This window comes from Siphateles boraxobius, unplaced genomic scaffold (assembly GCF_051911475.1).
Source record: "Siphateles boraxobius isolate OS27281-9 unplaced genomic scaffold, OSU_SipBor_1 1, whole genome shotgun sequence".
Classification (NCBI taxonomy): Eukaryota; Metazoa; Chordata; class Actinopteri; order Cypriniformes; family Leuciscidae; genus Siphateles; species Siphateles boraxobius.
In genome coordinates this window covers 16,152,668-16,180,131 of record NW_027508699.1, presented here as the reverse complement: position 1 = coordinate 16,180,131, position 27,464 = coordinate 16,152,668, and the positions used below count along the sequence as shown (strand labels likewise).

Sequence of the window (27,464 nt, the reverse complement as noted above, 5' to 3'; positions counted from 1 at the left end):
CATTCTCACCACAAGATCTGTGCCTATGTACCCTGTTGCCTAGCGACACACCCACATACTTTCCCATGTGCCTCCTCTTCACAGCCTGTGAGTTACAGCTTCTTGGTTTATTTAAGACACTATTAGGAAAAAGCCCTGGAGCATATTGTGCAAACATATAACAAAAAGTAATGAAAATATGCTGATCATTCATGAATGAAAAAGGTTTTTAAAACTAGCATGTCAGTTACAGTATTCAAATGTTTCCACTATCAGAGTAAATACAGAACATTATATGCTGACCCAAACTATGCCATGTGCATTGGCCAATTTATTTCCTTCAGGATGTTTATTCCTCACCGAGACGCCATGCTGCTCTACTGAGCTATAACCCCAGCATAACCGTGTCAAGCTCATCTGTGTGACCTCTTTCTCTGCAGAGTCCTGCTTGCCAGCAAAAGGATTGTGCAGATCCCTCTGGGACACATAAAAGAACGCCTCACATGGGCTCAAGGTACAAGATGACAGTTATACAACAAAAACAAGCACCGTCATTCAAAGTTCCCCACACATAAACACCCAAACATACTCACAAAAGCTTACAAAACGTCTGAAGAAGCCCTTTAGATGACTTGAAATCAAAGACTGACCCCTACAAGCCACTCAAGAGTGGTTACGGGCTGTTGAATAATTCACGCACTGCATTCTCAGCACATTACTTCTAGTTGCATGCCGCCAACCACACACTCATTATGGTTACCTGCACTGTGATGTCTGCATCCCGAAAACCCATCCATGAGTGAGCGAGAGGGACCAACTTTCCCTCCTCCTCCTCCTCCTCACCGTCGCCTTCCTCTCCACCCCTCCCCTCGCTCTTTCTCCTCACTGCGGCTGCGCTCTACTGGAAGGCCAGCAGGAACATCAGCACTACGTTGATGATGACCAGCAACATCATGATGACGAACACCACCACCTTCTGGGCCTCCGGGCTGAGGTTGCAACGCAACAGGAAGTGACTCAGGCCCTGCCGAGACGCCGTTCGCTGGCCTCCGCGAGCCATGGCGCCGGAAGCCCCCTCGCCTAGAGGTCTGCGCGCGAATGCTCGACGGCACACAGTGTGTCGGCCGGATCCGCTCTGTGTTCTCTGTGAAGCGTGAGGGGGAGGGGGAAGAGCCTCCACGTCCACAGTTACCTGCTCACTTCCTTTCCGTTCCCTTCTCGCTCTTTCTCTCTTTCTCTCGCGTGCGCGCAATCTTCCTCCTCCTCCTCCTCGTCCGTCGCTCCCCTCAATCTTTTCCACGCGCGCTGCTGATGTCAGGAGCAGGGGTGGATGCGTCTCTCCGCCTCCATGTATTCTTCTTCTCCGTCTATGCTTTTTTCTGTCCCTTCCTGTCTGTTTTTCTCCTTCTGTCCTCCTTCCGCTGCCTCCCCCTCGTTCTCGTCCTCCTGCTCTGCTTGAACACACAGCCGTTTTAATTCCCTTGGATCTGATTAAAACACTTGGAATCCTTTCTCATTTCACCGTCTCTTTTGCAAAACGCACACCTGAGGGGTGGAAATGATTGCTGCATCAGTGCTTAGCGGCACTAGCAAAAACCATCCATCCATCTCCCCGAATTGACTTCTGTTTTTTTCCGGATTTTTTTCCTCTTATCCTTCCCAGCCAATCGTCTGGCGGTGCTGTGAAGCGTATCCAGGATACCAGAGTAGCGGAGGCCGGATTTAGCGGCAGCAGGAGGGAGGCGACGGTGGGGGGAGGGATGTGAGAGAATGCAGCACAATATATCCTTTCTATCATGTCTCCATTGGCCGAGCCGACTGCCGGTCAGTCGCACTTCCCATCTAAAAGCAAGCTCGTCCTGTTCGTCTTCTCAAGGCAGTACTAGTGCTGCTGGAGATATTAATTAAAGGCTGCATGAGGTGCCAAATACCTCTTGAGCTTTCATTTCCTGACCCAGGCCTGTGTCGGTGAGGTAGGATTAACGCAGTCATTCCCACTCGTCTCGTTTCCATGCATCAATTTGTGCACAACTAATGGGATTAGTAAAGGATTCTGATTCCATCAACCTTCTGCTCTCTCTCTCTCTCTCTCTCTCTCTCTCTCTCTCTCTCTCTCTCTCTCTCTCTCTCTCTCTCTCTCTCTCTCTCTCTCTCTCTCTCTCTCTCTCTCTCTCTCTCTCTCTCTCTCTCTCTCTCTCTCTCTCTCGGCTGCAGAGCCTCATCCCCACTGTCTCAGTGTCACACAGCACGATACTTCCTCTCAAATCAGCAGCTGTCTTTCTTACACACACAAGCAAAATAATCACTCACTCTCTCCAACAATGAAACTAAATATTCTCCCCAACACACTGATAATGAACACTATATTTTAACTTTTAGGGGGGGAAAATGAGAGTTGTGTTTGTCTATGTAAAAGAATTTCTAGCTTGTTGCTAGATCATTGTGGTTGGTTGACTGGTTGCTACTATGCAGTAGCTAAGGTGTTCTAAATAGTCTTTGGGTAGTTGCACTGCAAAAAAAAATTGTCTGGTTTTCTAGTAAAACTATTTTCAAATGTCCTTGAAATAATAAAAAGTACATTAGAAGTGTAAAATAAGACAAAAAATGTAATTAAGTTCATTTCTTCAGGGGCAAGAAAATGTATTTCCAATCTTACAGTAGCCTACATTTAGGATAAATTCAAAGGTGGATGGACTAGCCTGCTAGAGATCAAAACTATATTTTGTATCCATAATTTAAAATTGCATTTTAAAATACACTGATCCGCCACAACATTAAAACCTAAAACATTAACACCTTCAACTCTTGGTCAACTATTTCTTAACAATGTTTGCAGTGTGACAGGGTGTTTTGTTGTTGTTTTGTTTTGAACATTAAAAAGTATTTTCATTTCTGTTCATTGTATGTTCATGTGTTCATTGTGTACACATATTATAGACAACAAATAAAGATTTTCTTTAAATGTGAAATTGAAATATATTGAAGGAAATTTTATTTTTAAATGCTTTAAAATATATATTTTCTAAAATGTACAAAAATGTACAAAACATTTATTGGTAGAAAATATATTTTACCAATTGTATTTTTGAAATATGTAGAATATACAGTATATATATATATATATATATAGCCAAATGTTTTGGGACATGAACTTTAATGACATCACATTCTTAATCCGTAGGGTTCAATATGGAGTTGGCCCACCCTTTGCAGCTATGTCAGCTTCAACTCTTCTGGGAAGGCTTTCCACAAGATTTAGGAGTGTGTTTATGGGAATTTTTGACTATTCTTCTAGAAGAGCATTTGTGAGGTCAGGCACTGATGTTGGATGAGAAGCTCTAGTCTCTGCTCTAATACGTCCCAAAGGTGTTCTATCAGGTCGAGATCAGGGCTCTGTGTAGACCAGTCAAGTTCCTCCACGCCAAACTCGCTCAACCGTGTCTTTGCGGACCTTGCTTTGCGCACTGGTGCGCAGTCATGTTGGAACAGGAAGGGGCCATCCCTAAACTGTTCCAACAAAGTTGGGAGCATGAAATTGTCCAAAATGTCTTGGTATGCTGAAGCATTAAGAGTTCCTTTCACCAGAACAAAGGGGCCAAGCCCAACCCCTGAAAAACAACCCCACACCATAATCCCCCCTCCACCAAACTTTACACTTGGCACAATGCAGTCAGGCAAGTACCGTTCTCCTGGCAACCGCCAAACCCAGACTCATCCATTGGATTGCCAGACAGAGAAGCGTGATTCGTCACTCCAGAGAACATGTCTCCACTGCTCTAGAGTCCAGTGGCGGTGTGCTTTACACCACTGCATCCAACGCTTTGCATTGCACTTGGTGATGTAAGGCTTTGATGCAGCTGCTCGGCCATGGAAACCCATTCCATGAAGCTCTCTACGCACTGTTCTTGAGCTAATCTGAAGGCCACACGAAGTTTGGAGGTCTGTAGCTATTGACGGTATCAATATCACGTAACCTATCACGGTACCAAACTTGTATTCACTGAGCTCCTGAGAGCAACCCATTCTTTCACAAATGTTTGTAGAAGCAGTCCGCATGCCTAGGTGCTTGAGTTTATACAACTTTGGCCATGGAAGTGATTGCCACACCTGAATTCAATGATTTGGAGGGGTGTCCCAATACTTTTGGCAATATATATTATATATATATATATATTCATTTATTTTTTGCAGTATGGGCTGCCTTAGCTCCGCAGTAAAACAATGACACTTTAAAATTGCCTGTTTACTCTTTACTGGGTTCTTTACCAGGACAGAAGTGCTAAAAAACAATAACAACAGCATCTGCACAGGGCTTCTGTGCAGCTCAGTGCACATCAAGCTCCCAGAGGCCTGGCCGTTGATTAGATTTTTCTGCTGTTTCTAACTAAAATGCTGAGCGGCTTTCTATAATAATACTAAACAGTCATATATCAAACTCTGACACTGCATATTCTCTGAAATTCTTTGTAGATAACAGCACAAATGTACCCTCAGTCATGCTGAAAATGACGGGAGAAGGAGAGTGGCAGCAGGTCATACTGCTGGTCTCAGGCCTCAGGAGAGGGACAGATGGCTAGTAGCCTAAATTACAGTGACTGCATTTCAACATAAACACTAAATAAAGAGCACATCCTAAACTAAAGAGGAGCCTTGAAAGCTTGTCTGAAACAAATTATCTTCATACAAAAACACGTTCTGTTTTGGCTCTGTAAGTCCTTGGGTTTCATACGCAACCTATCGGTCCTTTAAGGGTTGGAAGGAATATGCTTCTATGAGTAAAATTTTTGAAAGTGAATGCCCTGCCATTGACAGAGAAACAGAACCACGATCTGTGAACACAAACACACTGTAACACACAGACCACCTGTATGATGTACCTCATTTATGGCCAGCTGCTCTCCTCCTCCTCCTGGGTGTCCAAATCGGTTGGAGGAGCTGCGAAACTCATTGTACAGGTCATCTTCACTCCCCACCTCATCAGCAAGGCCAGACTTATCCTGCGATCCATCGGTTATTACCAACGCTGGAAAGCAAAGCACAAATCTGTTTCAATTCGGCAACATTTGAGGTCTAGCGACTCAAACACTGATTCAACTTAGTCTTGGGATAATATTGTGTTTGTTAATATGACAATGAAAGTATTTAAATTAAAAGATGCAAAACCCCTTAGACATACTTAGTTCTGTTCACAATAAATAAAATCGGGCCATTCTGCATTAAAACATTAAAACACTTAAGTAATGTATGATATATTTACAGCATTTAAGTTCAATTAGTCATTTTTGATTATGTTTTAATGGGCAATATGACAGTGGTATTGGACTTAATTAATGACCCATGATTGAACAACCAAAAATCTTAAAAAAGAATTTAATGCACAAGAATATGATCTGTGATCCCAAAATGGTGCCTCCTCTGAGTATGTGGCCCACTCTGTGGAATAAAATGGCTTTTTCTAGGCCAGAGGGTTTTCAAACGGGTGTCAAGAGACTTGAAGGAAGCCACAAGGGGGTGCAAGAGAGGTCCATGAAAAAAAATCAAAAAGGATAACATACAGAATTTTTCATTTTGCTTTTTACAAAACTATAAAACATTTAACAAACAACAAATTAATTAATTAGGCTCAACATTAAAGAATCCATTCTTCTAAAAGCTGTTTAAACTATTTAATTGTACTCAAATCATGGGTTGAAAAAAATACACTGTCAACTTAACAGATGGTAAATATATGGCAGATATTTTTGGGAAATATTTTGCTTTAGCACCATGACAATATTAAAGGCAATTATTTTAATTTCCTTTTATAAGTTCCTTTTAAATTTCCTTCTCTTTATAATCCCACACATATAAAAGCTTTGGTAACACTTTAGTTTAGGGTCCAATTCTGACAATTAACTATTTGCTTAAAAGCATGCATATTACTTGGATATTAGCTGTTTATTAGTAAATATGAATGCCTTATTCTGCATTACCATAGTCTATATCCTTTAATCCTACCCAATACCTAAACGTATCATCTACCTTACTAACTATTAAAATAGGAGTTTTTATATCATAGTTAATAGTTAGTTGATAGTGAGAATTAGACCCTAATCTAAAGTGTGACCATTATATTTTAGCATCATGCACAATTAAAAACCCTGTTCTAGGACCCTGATATGAGACTCATGTGAGTGTATTATCAATTTTAAACATTTGTCAGATAAAGACTACTATTGATTACGTCAAGAGCAAAGTTATATTTTATTATTAGAATCCAGAAGAATATTTTAGATTTAGCATTTAACTGATCTCACAGTTAATAAGATATGAGATTTAAATGTTTACCACAGGGAGCCTGAGGTTACACAACCATTTTCCCCGCCAGGAAATTTAATGACCTCCACTTGAATGGTCACACTTGATAAAAGGATTAATCCACTAATTAGCAGTTGGAATATTTGATTAGCTGCATCTCATTAAAAGTTGCCTGGACTGAGAGAATGTGCTTCACACACCACTATGATCAAGCTTGAAACAACCTAACCTGTGGCATGCATTGCACACTAGGGGACGATAACACAGAATGCATTTTAGCATTCCCAGTGTTGTGCAAGTTACTTCCAAACTGTAATACATTATACATTACTTGTTACTGTTATTTAAAAGTAATTCATTACCTTACAATATTACTGTCTCAGAATTGTAATGCGTTACATTACTCCTGTATTACTTTTGAGTTACTTTCACCAAAATAACTATACAGAAGTAGAACTTAACATTCTAAAATGACTAGGGCTGTAACGATATGCGATATGAAACCGAAATCGGGACACTCAGATCCACGAACCTGCAGAATGGCGACACACCCCTTCCAACTCCCAGCGTTATCCATACCGTCCAGATCCAATGCTACCACATCTTTAAATTACTATTAGTATTATTTGAAGTTAACTTAACATTATAAAATACGTAGACCTACACCACAAAACTAGCTGAGGATAAATTATTTAAAATTTGGGAATTCCAGCGTTATGGACGTGACATTTGCAGTCAAAACTTGAAATATAAATTCTCAGAAAATACATTAATACCAAAATATTGAAACGTATGTTTATCCATAGGCTCCTCCTTGAAAGGAGTCCAGACATTAGAAAAATATCAGTCTACACATGCGTTTTATATTTAATATTAGGGAAATAGACAGTCATGCGTGACAAAAACAATCTTTAACTTTTAGGAGGCAACGATTTTTTGTTGTTGTAATTCTGTGAATTACACTGCGAAAATCGGATGAAGAAGGGTTGCCTCTCCACAGAACATAAAATATTCATTTATTTTTTATTTTTCGTGTTCGCATTTATGAGGAAAAAACAATGTTACAGACGTGACAGTTCTCCGTTACGGACGTTAAAAGACTGCTTTAAAACTTTCACAGAGGCCTTACACAGAAGACACAAAGCCTTTCTTTAAAGTGAATTTCGTTTTGTATTAATTGTATAATAATTTTAATCAATGTTTCATCAACCAATTGCCTGGATTTAAAAAATAAGAAGTAGGCTAAATATAGCAGACAATTATAGATAATCACGACATGGAGGCGCCAGGGCGTGAACTGGAGCGCGTCTCATAAATGAACCGAAACTCAGCGTATAAGGTAGCTAGCTTATTCACGGACCTGAAAAATATATATATATTTTGAAATGTCTACTTGTAAACAGAACAATTCAAAACGAAAGAAAACAGACTGCTCTCTGCTTATGAAATGAAATGTGCATTTCTCTCGGCATTCACTAGCCTACTGCGAAGATCGCGAGTCAGCATCGTCAACTTCATCTTGACTTTATTAATAAACAATTAAAATGTCTCCTTCTCCTATATTTGACATATTCATAATCATTGCTTTAGCCGGTTCTTTGTGACAGCTTTTAGGTGCTTTATCGGCAGCGCCGCCGCCGCCCTTACATGAACGCGTCACCACGGCATCAAAAACATGATTGCGTGATGCGAAAACATGAAAAATACCACATAAACATAGCCTAAATGTTTAGAAAGAAAACACAGAACGAATAGCCTAATGCTCATACGTCCATCTCGCGAATGTACGGTCTTCATGCCATCTTCACCATTAGCCGCTTTTCCACTGGCCCGCGTGAGCACAGAGGCCGGAATCATCCTCACGGCACTCCTGTAAAAAATAAATCGCCATACAAATATATCAGACGCTGCCATTTAGTCTTTATTTAGAGACTTGGACACCACACGCAGCTATTAACTGACCACGAACAGGTAATTCAGCCTACTTGCATTTTTCATTCGTTAATGTCTCGCGGTCTTGCTGTTTTTTGTTTTTTTGTTGTTTTACAATTAAAACTAAAAGTCTGTTGTAATGCAAGCCTTACTGAACATGTACCGAGTAAAATATTACTGAAAATTGATTAGTAATGCCTTACACTACTGCGTTACAACAAAAAGTAATATGTTACTGTAATGCATTACTTTTGTAACGCGTTACTCCCAACACTGAGCATTCCACTGCGCTGTTTTCCGTTGTTTTCCTATGTACCGTAAGCATACGATAGAGGATAGACAGACAAATTTTAAAGTTTCGCCGATAAGTCACATGGGTTTAATGTTCGCTACGTCAGAATTTATTTGGCTAATGTGTTTCTATCTCCCACTATTCGCATTCACTCTTTTTCGCACAAGTCAAAAACCACCTCAAGCGAGCGTAAAAACTTTTTTGCGAATTAAGGATATTTAGCACTCCATCACTCATTACTGATGTGATACTTCAAAATGCACATAAAACATAGCTTATGTCAAAGGAAAAACAATAATGAAGAGCAACAGAAAAGACTCCAGCAAAAACTGTCATGAAAAAACAGTTTTGTGGCAGCTGCTGATTCACTTACACTGTTTTGCTGCTAAAAATTACTTTAGAAAGTGACCAAAGCACTCGTCATTACAACTGAAAACATGTCTAGCATCAAAACAAAGCTTTCTTAACAACCCATTGGTTTTCAGATTGTTAGCAGACACTTAAGGGAACCATAACAACGAGCTTAAAGCTAGATTTCACTTTTAAGTCCAACAGTCTGACCAAAATGCTCCAGTAAAACTGTTGAGATGCTTATTGAATCCACAGTGGTCCATTAATGTGCCCCCGTTCATGCATTTGGTGTTTTTAAAGCACTGGAAACACTCTGCTGCCAGAGCTGGCTGGTTTCTCCACGGACAAGACTGCTATTATTTATTACTGTGCAGTAAACCAGTGAGGAAGAGAGGACCTGGCCGCCACAAGAAGCTCTCTTCCTGTCTCATTCATAATGAATGGATGGGAGGGAATGGAGTTGGACTTAAATTTACACCTCTGGAAAGATCCACTGTTCTGGCGATGCATGAGGGCAGTGTCCATGAAATTGAGGTAAATGAGAATACTGCTTTAAATCGTGAAGATGTAACTGAAAATGTAATCTGCATCGAAACTCTGGTGAAATTGGCTTCACGTCAAAATTCAAATGTTCAAATGGATCCTTGGGGGTAAATGTCCCTAAAGCACAGAAGATTTGCTGTCATTTACAAGAAAAGCTGTACGTGTGAAAATGAATCTGGTAATCCTGTTATGTTCTTCTATGTAGGTTCATTGTTGAGCCAGTGGATTGATTAGGGAGACGGACAAGCGAATGAAATCGTCCTGATTTGTTTAATGGGCCGTTAAGTGTGGCTCAAAGCATACGAGACAGCACATGTCAGCAGAGTTCAGCATTTCCAGGGCCACATGGGCTGATGATATTAAATATAGTTCACTCAGAGCCCAAAGTCAGACAGTCACAGTGGGGTAACCCAAACAACCCTGTCTAGGACAGCCCCATAACTGAGTTCATGTGCAACAGGGCTGTTTTCTTTGTAATGCTGGCTGATTTTAAGCAGGACAAGCTTGTTTGTGGCAGAGATCTGAAGGAGACTGAATCTGGCGTACTGCATTAACAGCAGACTTTCTTAATACAAACTGATGCAAATACTTGACTTGCCATCAAACCTATGATTAGTAGAAGTTGAAAGCATTATTTGTATAAATGTATTGCATTTTGCACTGGGGACATTCTGTTAACATTAAAATATTCACTGAATATTTTAATTGTCCCCAATGCAAAATGCAATACATTTACTTTCCTTGCATCCTGCTTTGGATTTGTTATCCTTCCCTCGTGGGTCAAAATAACCCGAAGCCCTAAAATGATAAGATGATATTTTATAATTTATATATTTTTTTTTTTGGTCCAGAAAGCTTATATCATTATAAGCTTACGGGTATATTTGTGGCAATAGCTAACAATACATTATATGGGTCAAAATTATCGATTTTTCTTTAATGCCAAAAATCATTAGGATATTAAGTAAAGATTATGTTCCATGAAGATATTTTGTAAATTTCCTACCGTTAATATATAAAACATTTATGTTTGTGAGTGAATGCAGCACAAGCGCGAACATAAATGGACAACTTTAAGATTTTTTTGCACCCTCAGATTAAAGATCCTTTTTATCTACCTTTAAATGACTAGATTTTATCAATAAATAATAGAATTCAAGCACATTCTTTCAACTTAAATTCAAAATAACTCTCCAATACCTGCAATAACCAGCTCAAATCAGAAAAAAATATATAACACGATATTTCATGACTCTTGCCTCTAGATGGTCTTATAGCTCTATATGGAGCAAATGAGCTGTTCCGCTGGGTCCTGAAGACATTATACATTTTAGGTAAAGTTTTAGCATTTTTAATTTTGAGCATTTTTTAGGGTTTTCTTTGTATTCTGAAGTATTCCTCGCATTCCATTCTTTCCTAAGGGTGATTCCAACCACATAAACTACACCAAAAAAACAAATGGTGTATTCATGGTTCAAGTGCAACAAAAGTCCTTGGGTCTTGGACCACTCCTGAGTACTGAATACTCAAATAAAAAATTTTGGCAAAAAATGACACGGGGGAATGATGAGGGCTTTTAATCAACATTATGCTATAAATGCTGTCGATTGAGCCTAACTTGTTCTGAACCTGGAATATTCCTATAATAAAAAACTAACTTTTGAGTGTATAAAGAAACCCTGAAGAGATGTGTGAACATCCATGCACATGAGTGTGTAAACTCGTGCATGTTTTTAACCAGTATACCATGTTAGGGCCCCATGCATGTAGCCTACACACACACACACACACACACACACACACACACACACACACATATATACACACATACATATATATATATATATATATATATATATATATATATATATATATATATATCCTATATCTCTTTATATATGATTCGCTGAGGGTAATTTAAGGAGTTGATCATACAGGCAGGACTGTGAATGCCCACTGACCTGCTTCCTTATAAGTCCACATCCTCAGATAAAGTCACCCGACCGCACAAATTCACCTCTGAGCCATGCAGGCGAAGATTTCCACTCAGCCTAATCCACATGCACTTTAAAGATTAAGACCTAGTTCTAAAATGACACTAACTTGCATTATAACACTCATCAAAAAGAACATTAGTAAGCACAGAACATTGAAGAACGAAGACAAACGATTGAGAGAAGATAAAAACGCAGTCCATTCACCTCGGACAGGGGTCACATCATTTTTGAAATGGAATTTCATTACTTCCTGGTTTCCCTTTTAGTCAGGGAGCAAGTTTATGCCATTCATATGCTATCTAAAAGCCTTAGCTTAGTCTTAGGGGGGTTTTCACATTGCTGCGGTCCGAATCCATGTGACTGTTCACATCATCACAAACGTGTACGGCGCATTAAAGAAAACAGAACGTGGGTCAATATATTATTGTGTTTTTAAAAAAAAAAGTGTTTTTATAAAATTGTGTTTTATTATTAATTTGGAGCTATTATGCGCAGTAGAGTGAACAACACTTGCGTCTACTGTATGTGCATCGCATGAAGGCGGATTTCAAAAGGACTTTGGTTTGCCGCTCTTGCCTGCACAATTACACTTGCACTCACTCACCACTGTCACCACTGTCATTTCCTAAATGTGTTTTGTTGAACTAAAGACTCATCATCAGCAAAAAAGAATACACGTTACTTTCCTTTTTGAACAAGTGCGAAGCCGAGTTTGAGTTGCTTTCACATTCACACGAATCACGCTGTTCCAGTACAACCATCAAAGAATCCTGAAATATTAGAATGATTTCTGAAGGATCATGTGACACTGAAGACTGGAGTAATGGCTGCTAAATATTCCGCTTTGCCATCACAGGAATAAACTATACTTTAAAATAAAATAAGGACGGTTATTTTAAGTTTGAATAATATTTCATAGTATGAATTTTTCACCTGAAAAAAAAGTTTTTCTATCTGTGATTAACTCAGTACCTGAATTTAAAGAAGAGGTTTGCTCTTACAATAATGCACTCAGTCTGTATATCCGATTGGAATCTGATCTAAAATTATTGACTGTCCACATTGTGTATCACAACTGTTCAGATCCGATTTGTGTGTCCCATGGCGCTCTGGTATATTTCTGGAATATCTGCATTGGTTTCTATGGCAATGACATTGTGTCAAAAAAAAAAACCCGCACAACGGAGGGTTTTATACTTGTATGTATCTGTTTTCTAATGTACTTAGAAAAGCCCAACCAGGGACAGGAATTAAAAAATAGCATTAGCTATAAACTTTAAGCTTTTGACCCAGCAGCAAATGGGGAGTAGTGGTCTTGTGGCCTTCGCTTGTGCCCATCTGTGAATTCCAACAATACCGCAGGGTGTCCCATTAACGGTTTTATGGGTTAAATGAATGCTCATGAGCACCCTCTTTGTGGCCAGGGTCCGAAGTCTAAGTGGCATCACATCATAAAAATGTGGATACAGAGGTGGACAACAAAGGGTTGAGGGTATGATTTGGGACAGAGCCAATGTAGAATTTACTTAAAGTGATTTGAAATTTCACCCAAAATATATAATTTTTCATCTTTTACTCACCCTCATATCATCCCAGACCTGTATGACTCATATTTCATTATCTAAAATATAAAGCTGAAATCAAATCAAATCAAATATAAATTGTTTATTTATCTATACAAATAAGTTTATGTTTAAGTAAAAGTACTCAAATTAAAATGTAATAAAATGAAGCTAAATAGAAATATATATATAAAAAAATGCATAAGCATAATAATATTGATAAGCAAACAAAATTAGTAAAGCTTAAACTAAAAACTATAATTATAAAAATAAAAGCTATAAAAACTATAATAACATCTAAAACAACGTTGGACCCCATTAACTTCCATTGTATGGACAAAACAATAGATATTTATCAACAAAATATCAGTTTTCATGAGAAAGTCATACCGGTTTGGAACAATATAGGCCTTGACCATAAAACCATAGGCCTATTTTGTTAACATATTTTATTCTTTATTCTTTATATTTTATTACATATTCATCACACACTCTTCCTGAAAGAGTTCCTTCAATGCACCACCATGTCTTTTTTTCGTTTGCGCATATGAGTGCAACAGAGTTCACAAAGCAGGTGAACTCAGTGTAATATACTTTAAAGAGATGGTTTAGAAGCTGGCTTTGAGTGGCACAGGAATCAATGCAGATATATAAGCCCAAAGGGCCCTTCTAGAAAAAACTCATCAGCTCATGTTCACATGACTGACTCTGTTTTAACACTCCAACTTGTGTCCCACATTTACTTTGAACAACAGACAGCATAAAATCGATAACATGAGTGCTCTATTTCCTTGTCATTTCAAATTGTCTTTATTTTTGAACCTCTGAAAAGTAAATTAGAATATTTAAATCAACTGTTAAGGTGCATCAGCTTTTATAAACCATAAGCATAGGTGCAGCACCTGAAACAAACGTGCCAGACGCACAAATCTCCACCTCTTTAACAGCAACATGTGTCTTATTCAAATTCAGATCAGAGCTCTGAGCAGCAAAACGTCCCAGAGCTGTCATAGCCTGCCAGGAGAAATCATGCTGTGTTTAGGTTAACCAAACACATTACCACAGAATTAAAATAAGAAAAACTCACAAACCACTGAGCTTACTACCTACATATTGTTGGAATCAGAGCTGCAGGACCCGAGCCAAGTCATAGAGTCCATTTGCACATGTAGCCTACTTTCAGGAGATGGCTTTAATGAGAGTTTCTCTGAACACTAGCGGCTCATGGATCATCCTCGAATCAAAATAAAACACACAGGTCAGCTGCACCAACAAGAGGGGGGGGGGGGGGGGGGGGGAGTAGCTAAGGAAGCACTGAATATGCCTAATTTTCAAACATTTGTGCTGATATTTGCACATAACTCAATATGAGACATTGGAGCAGATGTGCTGTGAGACCAGGGCCAGGTCTGCATTTCAGTGGAGAGTTAAAAAGTCAACGAACCTGCATTCATCACATAAAAAACATGTGAATATCGTGGTATATGAATATTGATACCCAGTGATTTCCAACTGGGTACTTTATTTTAGTTTTCATTGTTAAATATTAATAATAACAACTAATTATAATCTTATGATCGGTCTTATGATTTTCTTAAGTTTCTTTTAAAAGGAAAACCATATAAACAACCATTCCCAAGTTTGGGGTAAGTAATAAGTCTCTTATGCTCACCAAGGCTGTATTTATTTAATCAAATATTAATGCATGATACTGTTCAAAAGTTTGTGGTCAGTAAGATTTTTTTTTTAAAGAAATTAATACATTTATTCAGCAAGAATGCATTAACAAAAGTGACACTAAAGACATTTGTACAATTTTCTTTTTTTTAAATGCTGTTCTTTTTTAAACTTTTTTATTCATCAAAGAATCCTGAAAAAATTATGTATCACAGTACAAAAATATTAAGCAGCACGACTGTTTTCAACACTGATAAAAAGATAAATATTTCTTGGGCAGCAAATCAGTATATCAAAATGATTTCTAAAAGATCATAAGACTGGAGACTGGAGTAATGATGCTGAAATTTTAGCTTTGCATAACAGGAATAAATTACATTATTACATTATAATTACATTATAGATAAGTGTAGCCTTGGTGAGCATTAGAGACTTCTTTCAAAACATTTCAAAAATCTTACCGACCCCAAACTTTTGAACGGTAATGGACAAAGGTTATGATGATAAATGAATGAATGAATGAACATTACAGCCTAAACTCATGTTTTTACTAACAGAGGCTATAGTTAAAGGGAAAAAAATAAAGTTAGCTAATCAGTTAGCTGTAGATAAGCAATTATAATGAAGAGTTATGCTAAGAGTCTTTGACTAAAGAAAGATAGCGTGTGAGTCACAGATAAGATCCTCACTGGGAAACATTTAGCCCCGTAGAGTCTGACATTCTCTGTGTATCAGAGAAGAGACAGCCGGCCCTGTGAGGAATCTCCACGTCACATCCAGTCAAAGAGTATTACATTCACTCCACACCAAAGTCATCTGACAAATGTGTGTCTGCAGTGGACCTGACATTCAAAATAAAAGGCCTGGCACCATCACGGTTTAGTTTATCTTATTAGTTGATTTTGGAAATATAACTGATTGGACAAGGCACTTATGGCACTCATTCCAAATAAATGCTGTTCTTTTGAGCTTTCTATTAATCAAACAATCCTGAAAGAAATGCATCATGCTTTCGGCAAAAGTATTAGTCACCATGATTTTTTTTTTAATGGAATGTTGCATTATTCGCTATAAATGATTTATCTGTGCGCATCATTAGTTTTCATGTGCCCTTAAAATCTGTAATCAAAATAACTTACCCTCGCTCTTGCAGAAGCCATTACAATAAGGAAGAAAATATCAATTTAATGCAAATTAATAGCAAACATTACAAAATCTTACCAACCCTACCCGTTTTAATGTCTTTTATCCTGCTTCAGACACAATGCACATGCTCACACTTAATTTGGTTTATATAACTAAACAGTACAAGGCAGCTTGAAGTTAGGCTCAGAGCGGCTCAGAACAAATTTCCTGAGAGGAAGAAGCGGTCAGGACCCATGCTATAGAAAGGACTAGCCTGTGCCTTGCACAGCTTAGTCGGGCAGTCCCGCTGGTGCTTGTCTGAGAGCAGACTTGAGGAACTGATAAACTATACTCAATACAAACAGGCGCACATCGTTTACTGACTGATTAAAGCTGCCTGATATTCCTCCACAGAAAAAGTCTTTGGCAAGATTACTGACGTCCACTTAAGCTGCAGGGACAGCTGATGGACTCCAGGCAGAGTGACGATGGGTAAGGAATTCTGGGTAAAGTGTTGCTCAGACAGTCAACAGAGGGCTGAGGTGAACATGGAGGGCAAAGAGCCTTCATCTGGTTTTGTCTTCTCCTCTCACTGTTTAGTATTCAAAGAACCAAGTTTATGGGTGACTAACTGATTAACTGCAAATTTGTATTATATTCTCTACTATTCTTGTGCCCTTATTATGAGGGAAAATCTGCAGAATCCAATGGAATCAAAGGATAAGCTCTACAATGTGTCCAATTTAAACTTTTTCTTCGACAGAAAATATGTTATGCTATATGTGCTAATCGTAAGTGGACTAGAAGTGGTTGTCGACGAAAAGAGTATTAGTCGGTAAGTCGCAGGAGAAAAAAAAACTTGAGACTAGAGAAATCACGCAGTCCGTGAGGGACAGACCATTAACGGCAGTACTTTGTGGTAATTACAGTATGATGGGCAGGAAATCCAAACACCCGCCTTTCATTCATCGACCTTAAATATGGTTTATCATTTGAAACATGTACTGTAAGTAACTTGGCAGCTCACTCTAACGTTAATGTGCGCTATTATTAGGTGCATATCCACGTGTTTGTGCGGAGTGTGGAAGCTGAAATATAGTGCGCTTTACTGCATGACATGGAGGCGCCGATGCGATCACTTGCATTTTTTCAACTTAAAATACTCCGTCATTTTTGGTCATACAGATAATACATCATTCAAAACTGTAATGACCTACTTTTATTTGTGTAAACTCACAATAACACGAAAATGTTGTGCCTTGGTAAAACAAAGAAAACAAACAGGATGTGCTTTCTGCCGTCTCGATGTCTGTGAACTTTAGCGTGTCAAAAAATGACAGAAAGTCTGAAATGTCAAGCGATTGTACAACCAATTCAAGTGGAAAAGAAATATTCCCAGATTAGCCTATTGTATGTAATCCGTATGAAACGTGCATTTAGGCACGTCCACTACTGTGGAGATGACAAGTCAGCATTGTCGACTTAATCACTGCAGCTGAAAACTAAGAAAACATTATAAATATATTATTAAAATGTTTAGACAGGCTCCTTGCCATTTTTTCGCGACACATTACTTTTGTCGGTGTGCTGTGGCAAGCTTTATGTGTGCGCTTGAGCGCTGCATAGGCTTATATATATTATATATAGGCAATTAAAGGCTCATTATTATGATTTATGTGGCTTATTAATATGAGTTTAGTCGACTAATTGCTTAAATGAAAAAATCTTTAGTCGTAGGCAGTCCTAGACATCTCAAACATTAAACATGGCATATATTAATAATTATTTGCATGTACTTGAATTTATTTAAATATTCATATTTCAAAAAATCCATAGAATCAGCATAAATCTGTTAATTGTGAAAACAATTAAACTTAATCTGTTAGAAGTATGGACATGGTTTATATATGGCTAGATGTATAACGAGCAGGATTTTATTAGAAATGTATAAGATTGGTTTACATACTGTATATAATACAATTTTATTGGTAACAGAAAATATCAATTTAACCAAATTTGTCAAAGAGCGAACTTTGTCAGTGTTTACACAAGCACATAGATGACATCAAAGCTAACACACATGGACTTTTAAACGTATGGGTACTAAAACATTATCAAATTAGCCAAATTAATATACAAACTTTTAAACACGTTCTTCATAAAACCATATAATCAGTGGAACCGTAGGGCCTTCACCATGTCAAGGCTCCATTCTTGTCCTTGCCCTATCCTTTTGTATGTGATCTTGCAGTCTTTTCCCACTCTCAACCAGCAAAACGCTTGCCCCCTTTTGACTTTGTGATTGCTGGCAGACTGATATTAATGCCACACAAGTCTGGAACAGTAATCTGTATAGACTGCAGATTATTACTAACCCTGCAAACAGGATCAAAGTTTATTAAATGACCCAAACAGAGGGAGGAGTGGTTGTAATCTCCCCGTGCACTCACAGAAAATGGAAATATGTCACAATGATTTCACAGCAGTGATGATGTCTCCCTCTATGCAGTGGCTATGAAGAACGGAATTAGGGTGGGAACATGACATCCTGACCGCAGTGAAATTGAGGGTGAATCTGCTACTCCAAAACAGCTTTGATATCATTATAAGTTAGAATGTAGCCAAAAATGTTTCATTTTAGCTGTCCGATTCAACACAGTGTGAACTCTGTGAGAGGTAACCGGAGGCATTCACACAATGGTGGGAATTCCTCTGGTCGGTGCTGCGGTATCAATGTGGCCGTGGGGGACTCAGTTATTGTCGCTGTGGATGTACGATTACACTGCAGTGCCATTTCACCCGCAGACTGAGCAAAACACCTCAAACAGAGAAGCAACTGAGTCACATTAGATACTGCAAACAAACACTGTAACAGTGTTGACACAAAGCTGATATATACAGCAGGTGCAGCCTGATGCCATAGGAGAACTCTTTTATATTTCACAATGTTCCCCAAAAATACAGTTTTATTTTTCGAAAACCATTAAAATCTATAATGTAACACCATACAACCAACTGAAAAACTGTAAAATTTGTTGCACCTGAAAGGCTTAAAAAGAACCATCAAAGAACCTTAAACTCTAAGTTAATGTAAATGGTAAAAACTTGTAGAGATGTGGCCCTCATTTGAATATCTATTTAGAGAATTAACACTCACAACAGGTCATGTCAATTACCATCTATCTCTTCACATCTTATCTGCATAGCAGAAACCAGAATAAGACACTGAGGTACATGGGGAAAGCGTATTGTATGCCTGAAGCAGGGTAGAATATAGCAGAGCTGTACAATTGTGGTTTATGTAAAAAGGTGTGAATGAAACACCATCTGTTTTATTGCCGTCAGTTGTAATGGTGCCTGAGGGGCTGCAAACCCCCCGTTCCGTCTACATGTTAACTGGATTAGCAGAGCAATTGTTGGATTATGAAAAGCAAAGGCGTAGCTTAGTGTAATACATTTGGCTGAATTAACCATTAAATGGCGTGTCATTCATATTCTTGGCGAGGAATAATAATTTATGAGCGTTCATTTAGAAACTTCAAACTCTCTCTCTATCACTTGACCTGGCTCGCAGTGGGCGGTCACAAGATTCTGCAATCAAGACAAAATACCCCCCAGGGAAAATACAGACACACATCTGCTCCTCTTCCAGCATGGAAACTCAAGACTTTAATGAAAGTCCTTTTGAGAAGAACTGAGACTTTCTATTTCTGGCTCTGAGACAAGTGAGAACTGCTCGTGCCTTTCACACAAATAATGAAAGCAGAAGAGAAGAGGTTTTGCAGAAGCATATATGTTTTTGGGTGGTGGTGGAGACATCCTGTGAGACTGTTTCCACTGCACGCTGCCCGTTCTATAGCGCATCTGCACTTTCAAGCGGCCTTTACACATGTAAACGCAGGAAAGTACATAAGCCCTTCATGGAGTCAAATGTGTCATGGTGTATGCATAGACGTGATACAGGGGAAACAAGAAAATGAAAAAAAAAACTTGCATCCCAATAAGTGTATTGTGATTGTCAAAACATTTAGTAACTAAACAGAAATGTATTAAGCTTAGTGACAAGTTATATTTACATTGTACAATGACTGGTAGGCTACTGTTTTTATTATAGCTTGACGCAAATTTCACAATTCAATTCTTGTGATTTCATGCCGATGCTGAATGCGTGAGCCCTGCTATTATTATCAATGTTGAAAACAGTTGTGATACTTAATATTTTTTTCCAAACCATGACACCTTTTTTAGAATTTTTTTGATGCACTTACAAATGAATGAATGTCATTACATTAGATACAAACTATTAAACAAACATAGTTCTTTTTTTTCTCAAATGTTTTGCTTGAAAATAGTGTTTTTGTTGTCCATCTTTAAAATAAATGCCACTTGGATTTTATTCTATAATGCATTGACATTCATTTATTTTTAAAATGTCTAAATACCTTTTGAGGTCACTATATTATAACAAAAATATACTATATGATATATATTATAAAAAAAGTGATAACACTATTTTGGTAACAATTTAATAACACTTTTTTAACTACACATAACAAACAAACTTACACATACAAACCAATGGGTCAAGTTTGATTGGCTAACATAGCTATGTTAGGCCCTTCTGGTAAATATCGTAACTCTTTTGACAGGCATTCCATATTTGTTTTCACATGCATTTCAATTGCAAATAATTTACATTATTGTAGATGTTTACTTGTAGAATTTTTCGGAGGGCTATTAAAAGTGCAAAATAGACATGGTGCTGTCATGACGCAAACTTTCTCCAGGTATTAGAGTACATATTGCGACCTCCCAGTCAGTAATTACACTAAAAACAGTTATTGATGGCCAACACTAGCGCAGATAGTCTTAGTTCAGTGAATGGATGGTGTAAAACATTTGATTGCTACAGGTCTAGTCTGGCTTGAACACAAACCATTTCTGTCAGTCTAGGGATGCCATGAAATTAGGATTTGTTTGTCTATCAAACTATCATTAACCATTTCTAATGTTCCAATTAATGAAAGTTTCAGTTCAGAGCGTTTCTCACGTGTCACTCCAGTTTTGTCTTCCTCCAACTGTTCTGCGATCAGCTACGGACAGTGTATGTGCTGTAATGAGGTCAGCGAACCGTGACGAGGTGACAGCGCTGTTTGAAATGTCTGTAGCTATTGCCCCCGGCTCACAGTGCACCATTTATTTCCCTCCATCACAGGAAAAGTCACATCCCATTTCTCTTAGGACAAAGCAGAAAATGAGAAAAACATCCAAATTGCAGCTGACGTGGGTAGCGGTGGCTGCTTGAGACATCTGTGCTACCTAGGCTGACGGTCATTGGCTTGTCTGTCACCATGCCAACCCTGAGAGAACATAATGAGACCAAAATATTGCTCAAACTGGCATGTCTTCTCATTTCACATAATTCGTCTTACTATATGGTCACTGGCGCAAGGAAGTATAGCGTAATCCCAGTTAGGGTAAACCCTAACCCCTAAGAGTTGCTCTATTCTTAGAAAGGAAACCTGAAGATTTTGCGTTGATCAATATATCAGCTCTGTTCCCTGACGCAAAAGGGGCAGTGTTGGTTTCCCCTCAAATATTTTTAACACAGCCTATGCTTTCACTCGCTTCTTCATGTTGTACTGAATATCAGGCTGAATATTTTTACATGAACGCTGATGTGACATTATACTACCACATTAAGGTGTGGAAAAACTCAAAGCATGCTAATTTTGCACATTAATATCCTGCAAGGGAATATGTGCCACAGCTGAATGCAGGTAACGGCGTCACTTCAGTCATAAGCAATCCATCTATATCTAGATTACACATTGGCTCACTTGACAGAGCCTTCCAAAACATTACCACTTAACCAATTACGAGCCAGCAGGAACATAGATCAATAGATGACATCCGTGACAGTAATGCAATAACCTAAGCAGGATGCAGACGAAAAGAGAGTGGCACATCTTCATTCAACAGTAAGGCATCATCTTTAATCTCGATTCCCACATGGCCACCAGTAAATCTAGCTCGATTTCTATAACTCGTGTTTCTTCTATACATGTATCATGCAAGCAGACTCCTGTTGCTTTGACAGGCTAAATGCAGGAGCAGCAGCTACGCCATGTGTTTACATTTGCATAGAGACAGTGGCTCTTTCAGCTACCTCCTTTCGCCCATCAAGGGCTTAATACAATGTCATTACATTGACCGAAAGACTGCAATACAATGAACAAGAGCCGTCACAAAAACCTCACCGAGGCAGAATGTCACTCGCTGCATGAGTGTCAAGTGACGTCAAGCTCAAAACGTCCAGCAAAACACACACTACTTATGACATTGGAGTTCCAAACGTGAGAGAGTCTTACCGTTGGTGGAGTGAAGGCTCTCCAGACTCCAGTAATGGGACATGACCCCTCGCACTGCTCTAACCCCTCCGGCCAGTCCCAGAGCGGGGCTAAAGCCTGAGTCAGAGCCAGGTGACTGCTCTGAGCTGCCACCACTGCAGCCACCTCCTGCCAGTGGGACGCCCACCTCACCGGCACTGTGCTGGGTGCGCATGCGAAAGCACAGCGAGAAGAAGAAGGGTGGCGTCGCTTCAGGCAGGTGTCGGGTCCAAAATCGAGTCTCAGAGCCTTGTGTATGTGGCGTAGCTTCAGCCTTCCTCTGTCATTCCTCACTCACTCTCCTGCTCTTTTACTTTCACTATGGATGCACAGTCTCAAAGAGCTCACGGCTCAACACAGACGCCCAGGCACACAATCAGTCTTCTCTCTCTCGCGAGCGCACACGCATACAGTCACAGGCTGGCATCACCAGGGATCGTCTAAGGGGAGGAGGACTCATACGACTCGCATGACTCAATGCGAAATGCCTGCTCTGGCATTGAAAAGAACCGCCTTCCTCCTCCCCTGCAAATCCCCCCTTGAGCCCCCCTCCTCCACTGTTAAAGCCAAGCTGTTAGTAAACCAAAAGACAGCGCCTGGAGAGAGCACTAGCGATGTCGAGGGTTGCAAACACCTTCTAAGAATTTAACCCAAAATTAGCTGAGATCGCACATAAATGACAAGCCCAAAAATGAACGCAATTTATCACAAACAAAGAGTGCTTGCGCAGCACGCTGATCTGATACAAAAAGACGTGATTTCTACAGAAATGCTCAGAATCTCTGGAGACTATGAATAGAAAGGAATGTGGTTTGTGTGAGGCCATTCTCATTAGACTCAAACTTAAGAATCTTGACTTGGGTGAACCTTTGCAGCTGGACTATACTTTACATTACATGGGAGCTGGAGGCAGAACAAAGATAAAACTCAGGGGAACATTCCTTACATTCCTGTATATGACAGATCTGATCTGCCACTGGTTTAGATCAGGGGGTTTTAAACTAGTGTCTGGGGACCCGTGGAAAAGTTCAAAAGTTCAGAAAAACAGTGTAAAAAAATAAAAAGAAATATGATGATGGTGGTTATTATTAGAAGCAGTAGCAGTATTAAAGAGGATCTATTATGCCCCTTTTTTACAATATTTAATATAAGTCTCAGGTGTCCCCAGAATGTGTCTATAAAGTTGCGGCTCAAAATTCCTCACAAATCAATTATTGTACCATGTTATAAATGCCCATTTTCGAGTGAAAGGAAATGCATGCTGCTTTCGTGCATGTATCTTTAAATGCAAATGAGCTGCTTCTCCCCACCCCGTTTTCCAGAAGAGGGCGAAGCCTGTACAGCTACAGATACTCTAGAATAGAATAAATCTTTATTGTCCACCGGGGTGGAAATTTTTCTTTGGCTCACCGCAACATACAAAACAAATAAACATACAAATAATGTCTCAGACATAATGAAGAAACAATTCTAGATTAATAAAATAAAATAAAAAACACATCTTATTAAGAATAAATGTACTTATACATTAAAATAGCAGCTCTAACAAACCATCTGTTTGGTTATGATTATCATTTCTATCCCGATCACATGACATTGCAGTTCTTTGTCATCATGAAAGTTCATTATCTGCATGCGTTTTAAAGCCATATCAGTCTAAACTTCTGATATATGGTTTTCAGAGCACACACCCTCAAAGCACACACACAGAAAGCTGGACATCAGACGGCGTGTCCCGGGAGTATTAAACAAATTTCTCTTTCACGTCAAATTGCACTTAAACTGTCAAATACACAAAGGTTGTCAAAAACACACAAAGTTCACATAAACACAATTGGTTATGTCTGTGAACATGAACAGCAAGTAAAGAAATGGCATGTGTATATTAGATCTGTGTATTAAATTGAAAGCAGAGTAATATACAGTACCTACTGCTATGCTGTTAATATGAATCAAACAACAAAAGAAAAACTGAAAATTACTAACATAAAATAACTTTAAAATGTAACTTTAATAAGAATACATTTCTTTCTTACAAGTCCGTCAGCAGTCGTGGGCGGGGCCTAAGCATATATGATGTCACAAAAGCTACTATCTACAAATGGCTTATTCTGATTTATGGGGATTAAAAAAAGAGGAGTGGGTGGATTTTTACCATTTTAGGGTGGTTGTGTACATACACTGCCGACACACATTTATGTTCAATTACCATGTTAAAGTTAATTTAGCATAATATGCCTTCAAAGTAAATAAATAAATATCATAAATATTATAAATGAAGATTAACTGAGCCAAGTATATATACATCCCCTGGTTTACATCCCACACACTTAAAAATCCAATTGGGCTTTAAGTCAATAAACTACAAATGGTCATATTAGTATTTATAAAAATGCACAAGAAAATGTGTAAAAAAGTTATAAATGCAAACAGGTCAGAATAAACAAGTTTGAATGTCCCTTCAATAATTTCATGCAGGCATTGTTTGAAAGTACAGGCTCATATTGTGTTTCAGAAGGAGTAAACTCACCTAGAGGAGCAACCTGTCCATGTGCCTCTTGTGCTGGTGTGCTGAGATTTGATTCTGTGGAGAGCAGCATGTATCGGTGTTAGTTTCTCTCATGAAGTGCTCCCGAACTCAAAATACAAACTAAGACTCAAGTTCTATATTTGCATAACCGCAATAGGAATGCTGCATTGGCTTGTCATGCAGTGTACAGAAAGGTTGTAGAGTGGGCATGATGTCAGCAAGGGGCAAAATGAGGTTATTGTGTCTTTCTCCTCATAGGAATCCATATTACATAAGGCAAGACATTTACAGAGGCCTTGCAAAACACACAGAGCATGTCATGGCAATAAGACATCAATAGTGGGAGGCATATTTTAAATAAATAAAACAGAACAAGAGTAAAAAAAAGATCAAGACGTCTCAGTTCAGATCAGGGATCCAGAACTGGCTCAGATTTAGTCAGGGTTTTATGTTGATCATAGAAAAATAATGCTTGCAATAGCAAGCAAACAAAGCAGCCAACTCAAGGTCAGCCAAAGTCTATTTAATAGTAGCTTACAATCAAAGGCTACACTTCAACTCTCAACTCGATTTCCTAAATCCAAGTCTCCTTGAGTGTCTGTAAGGGTGGGGTTATGCCCATGCCAGGTCTACCTCTATGCTGAGAGAGAAAGAGAGAGAGAGTGAGTGAGTGAGTGAGTGAGTCTGAGAAGGCCTGGCGCCAGTGAGTGGGTGAGAAATAATCAGCAGGATTGTTTGGCAGAAAAGGAGAGGATCAGCACTGGGGGCCTCTGAGCTCCACGCTCCGTGCATTACCGCACAAAGATAGCCTCTGTGCTCCTGATACGTGCACACACGACTGAATAAAGCTTCTTCTTAAGAAATTGCACATTGTAGGTGGAATTCATCACTCTTCACAGATAAATTGTTTGTTTGTCGCTGCAGCTGAGCTAAGACCTCCTCAGGTTTATGTCCAGGTACCTCAATCCAACTGGGCCATGTTTGATGATGAAAGACAATAAATTTACATCACAGACATCTATGAGTCCCTGGGCTCCGATTGTCAAAACAAAACTATAAATATCTCACAGAGGGTTATCAAAGGTTGCAGAATGAAGAAAACCATTGCCCCCTGGAGGAAACTAAAGTAAACTCAGACTTGAAAGAAAGATTTAAGAAGTCAATTTACTGTGTCCCATAATAAAAGGTTGTGGTGCAATGTATAGCAGGTTTAAATGTCATTGTTCCTTACCTGAAATAAAAGCATAATGAGGCCAGCCCAAAAAGTCTAGTCCAACAGGTGTGCTCTGGGAGAAGAAGTGGTCTTTGAGGGGAACAGAAGGGAATTGCTCCGGAGAAGTGAGAGAAAGTCTAGCGCGCAACTATGGATGAGACAGAAACATACCCATTATGAAAAAATAAACCTCACTATTATTAATAAAGTTTTAATATGTAATAATAATAATAAAACATGCCCATGATTTATAAAAAAAACGGTTGTCTTTTTTTTTTAAGGACTCAAATTAGTATGAGCTCATCTGACAAACATTGATTTTTGTTTCTTCAGACAGATAAAAAAAAACACAAGAAACGGAAGACAAGTCGGAAATCCTAAAGAAACTACAAGGGAATGATTCCAGGAGTACAATGCAGGAAGAAAGCAGAACAGGAGAAGAAAAGGTGCAGCGGGAGATGCTAATGGCTCGGTGGTTCTCCATTTTCGACGATTTCCTTACTTTCTTGTGCTTCTCAGATGTTGGTGTGTTAAGCTGGCGCAAACTTCGCTGCATGCTAAGCTTCTTTTTATGGGTGTTCTCCACGTCAGTCAACGTTTCAAATGAGCATGAGCGTAGATGTGCTTCGGTCGAATTGTTCTTCCTTTCCAGGTCAAGCGCCACCTCTCTGATGCCCTGAAGAGACATGGTCCAACCGTAGAGGTCTGAGATGGGTCTGGGTGCAGCTGTACACTGCTCTCTGGACTTCACCCGAAGCTCACATGCATTTCCTTGTTGTCTTCTCTCTGCTGACTGGATGGCTGGATCAGTACTCCGCTGTACATGCTTTGAGTGCAAATTTAGGTGTTATTGTACATGTGTCTTTTGATGGATGTCCACTGAGAGATGAAGTTTGTCAAATTTTGACTTTTGGTAATGTTAAGAAGGTAAATGTATACATAAGCAGGATATTTACACTGCATCAAATTGTTACTATTCTTAACAAGAATTTTATACTTCTCCAGGTAAGACATAATTAAGTTGTAAAGAATGTATCTTCTAATACTTTGTGTATTTTGTCTGCACTGGCAGATTTATTCACTTGTTTTTACTACCATTAAAAAGTTTGGGGTCAGTAAGATATTTTTTTCAGTAAGAAATTAGTACTTAGAGGCAAGGATGTGCAAAAATCATCAAAATGAAAGTAAAGACATATGTTAAAAAAGATTTATGTTTCATATAAATGCTGGAGGGGGGGGGGGGGCAATTTCAAAAAGAAACCTTATCAAAACTATCACAGCTTCCAAAAAGAAAAATTAAGAAAAACAAGTATTTTCAACATTGATATAAGAAATGTTTCTTGAGCAGCAAATAATCATATTAGACTGATTTCTGAAGGATCATGTGACACTGAAGACAGGAGTAATGCTGAAAATTCAGCTTTGCATCATAGGAATAAATTACATTTTAAAATATAATGATATAGAAAACAGTTATTTAAAATTGGATTAATATTGCAAATTATTACTCCTTTAAAAAACATTCAAAAATCATACCGACCCCAAACTTTGAAAAAGTTGTGTATAAAAAGGTTCAA

The 27,464-nt window shown here is 38.7% G+C and overlaps 1 protein-coding gene across 10 annotated transcripts in view; it reads right to left on the bottom strand.

Annotated features, from left to right (window-relative positions):
* Window positions 1-27,464, bottom strand: part of arhgef4 (Rho guanine nucleotide exchange factor (GEF) 4) — a 92,600-nt gene that overhangs the window by 10,333 nt on the left and 54,803 nt on the right. For 6 of the 10 annotated variants that reach the window (XM_077225154.1, XM_077225169.1, XM_077225218.1 and 3 more), the window contains 4 exons: window positions 26,390-26,713; window positions 25,906-26,035; window positions 24,675-24,728; window positions 4,857-5,002 (listed from right to left, as the gene is read on the bottom strand). In XM_077225154.1, coding sequence (XP_077081269.1) covers window positions 4,857-5,002; window positions 24,675-24,728; window positions 25,906-26,035; window positions 26,390-26,713 — 654 coding nt within the window. Of the gene's footprint in view, window positions 1-4,856; window positions 5,003-22,126; window positions 22,704-24,674; window positions 24,729-25,905; window positions 26,036-26,389; window positions 26,714-27,464 lie in introns of those variants that run through there. The other 4 variants (XM_077225195.1, XM_077225208.1, XM_077225201.1 and 1 more) reach the window with 2 other exon arrangements.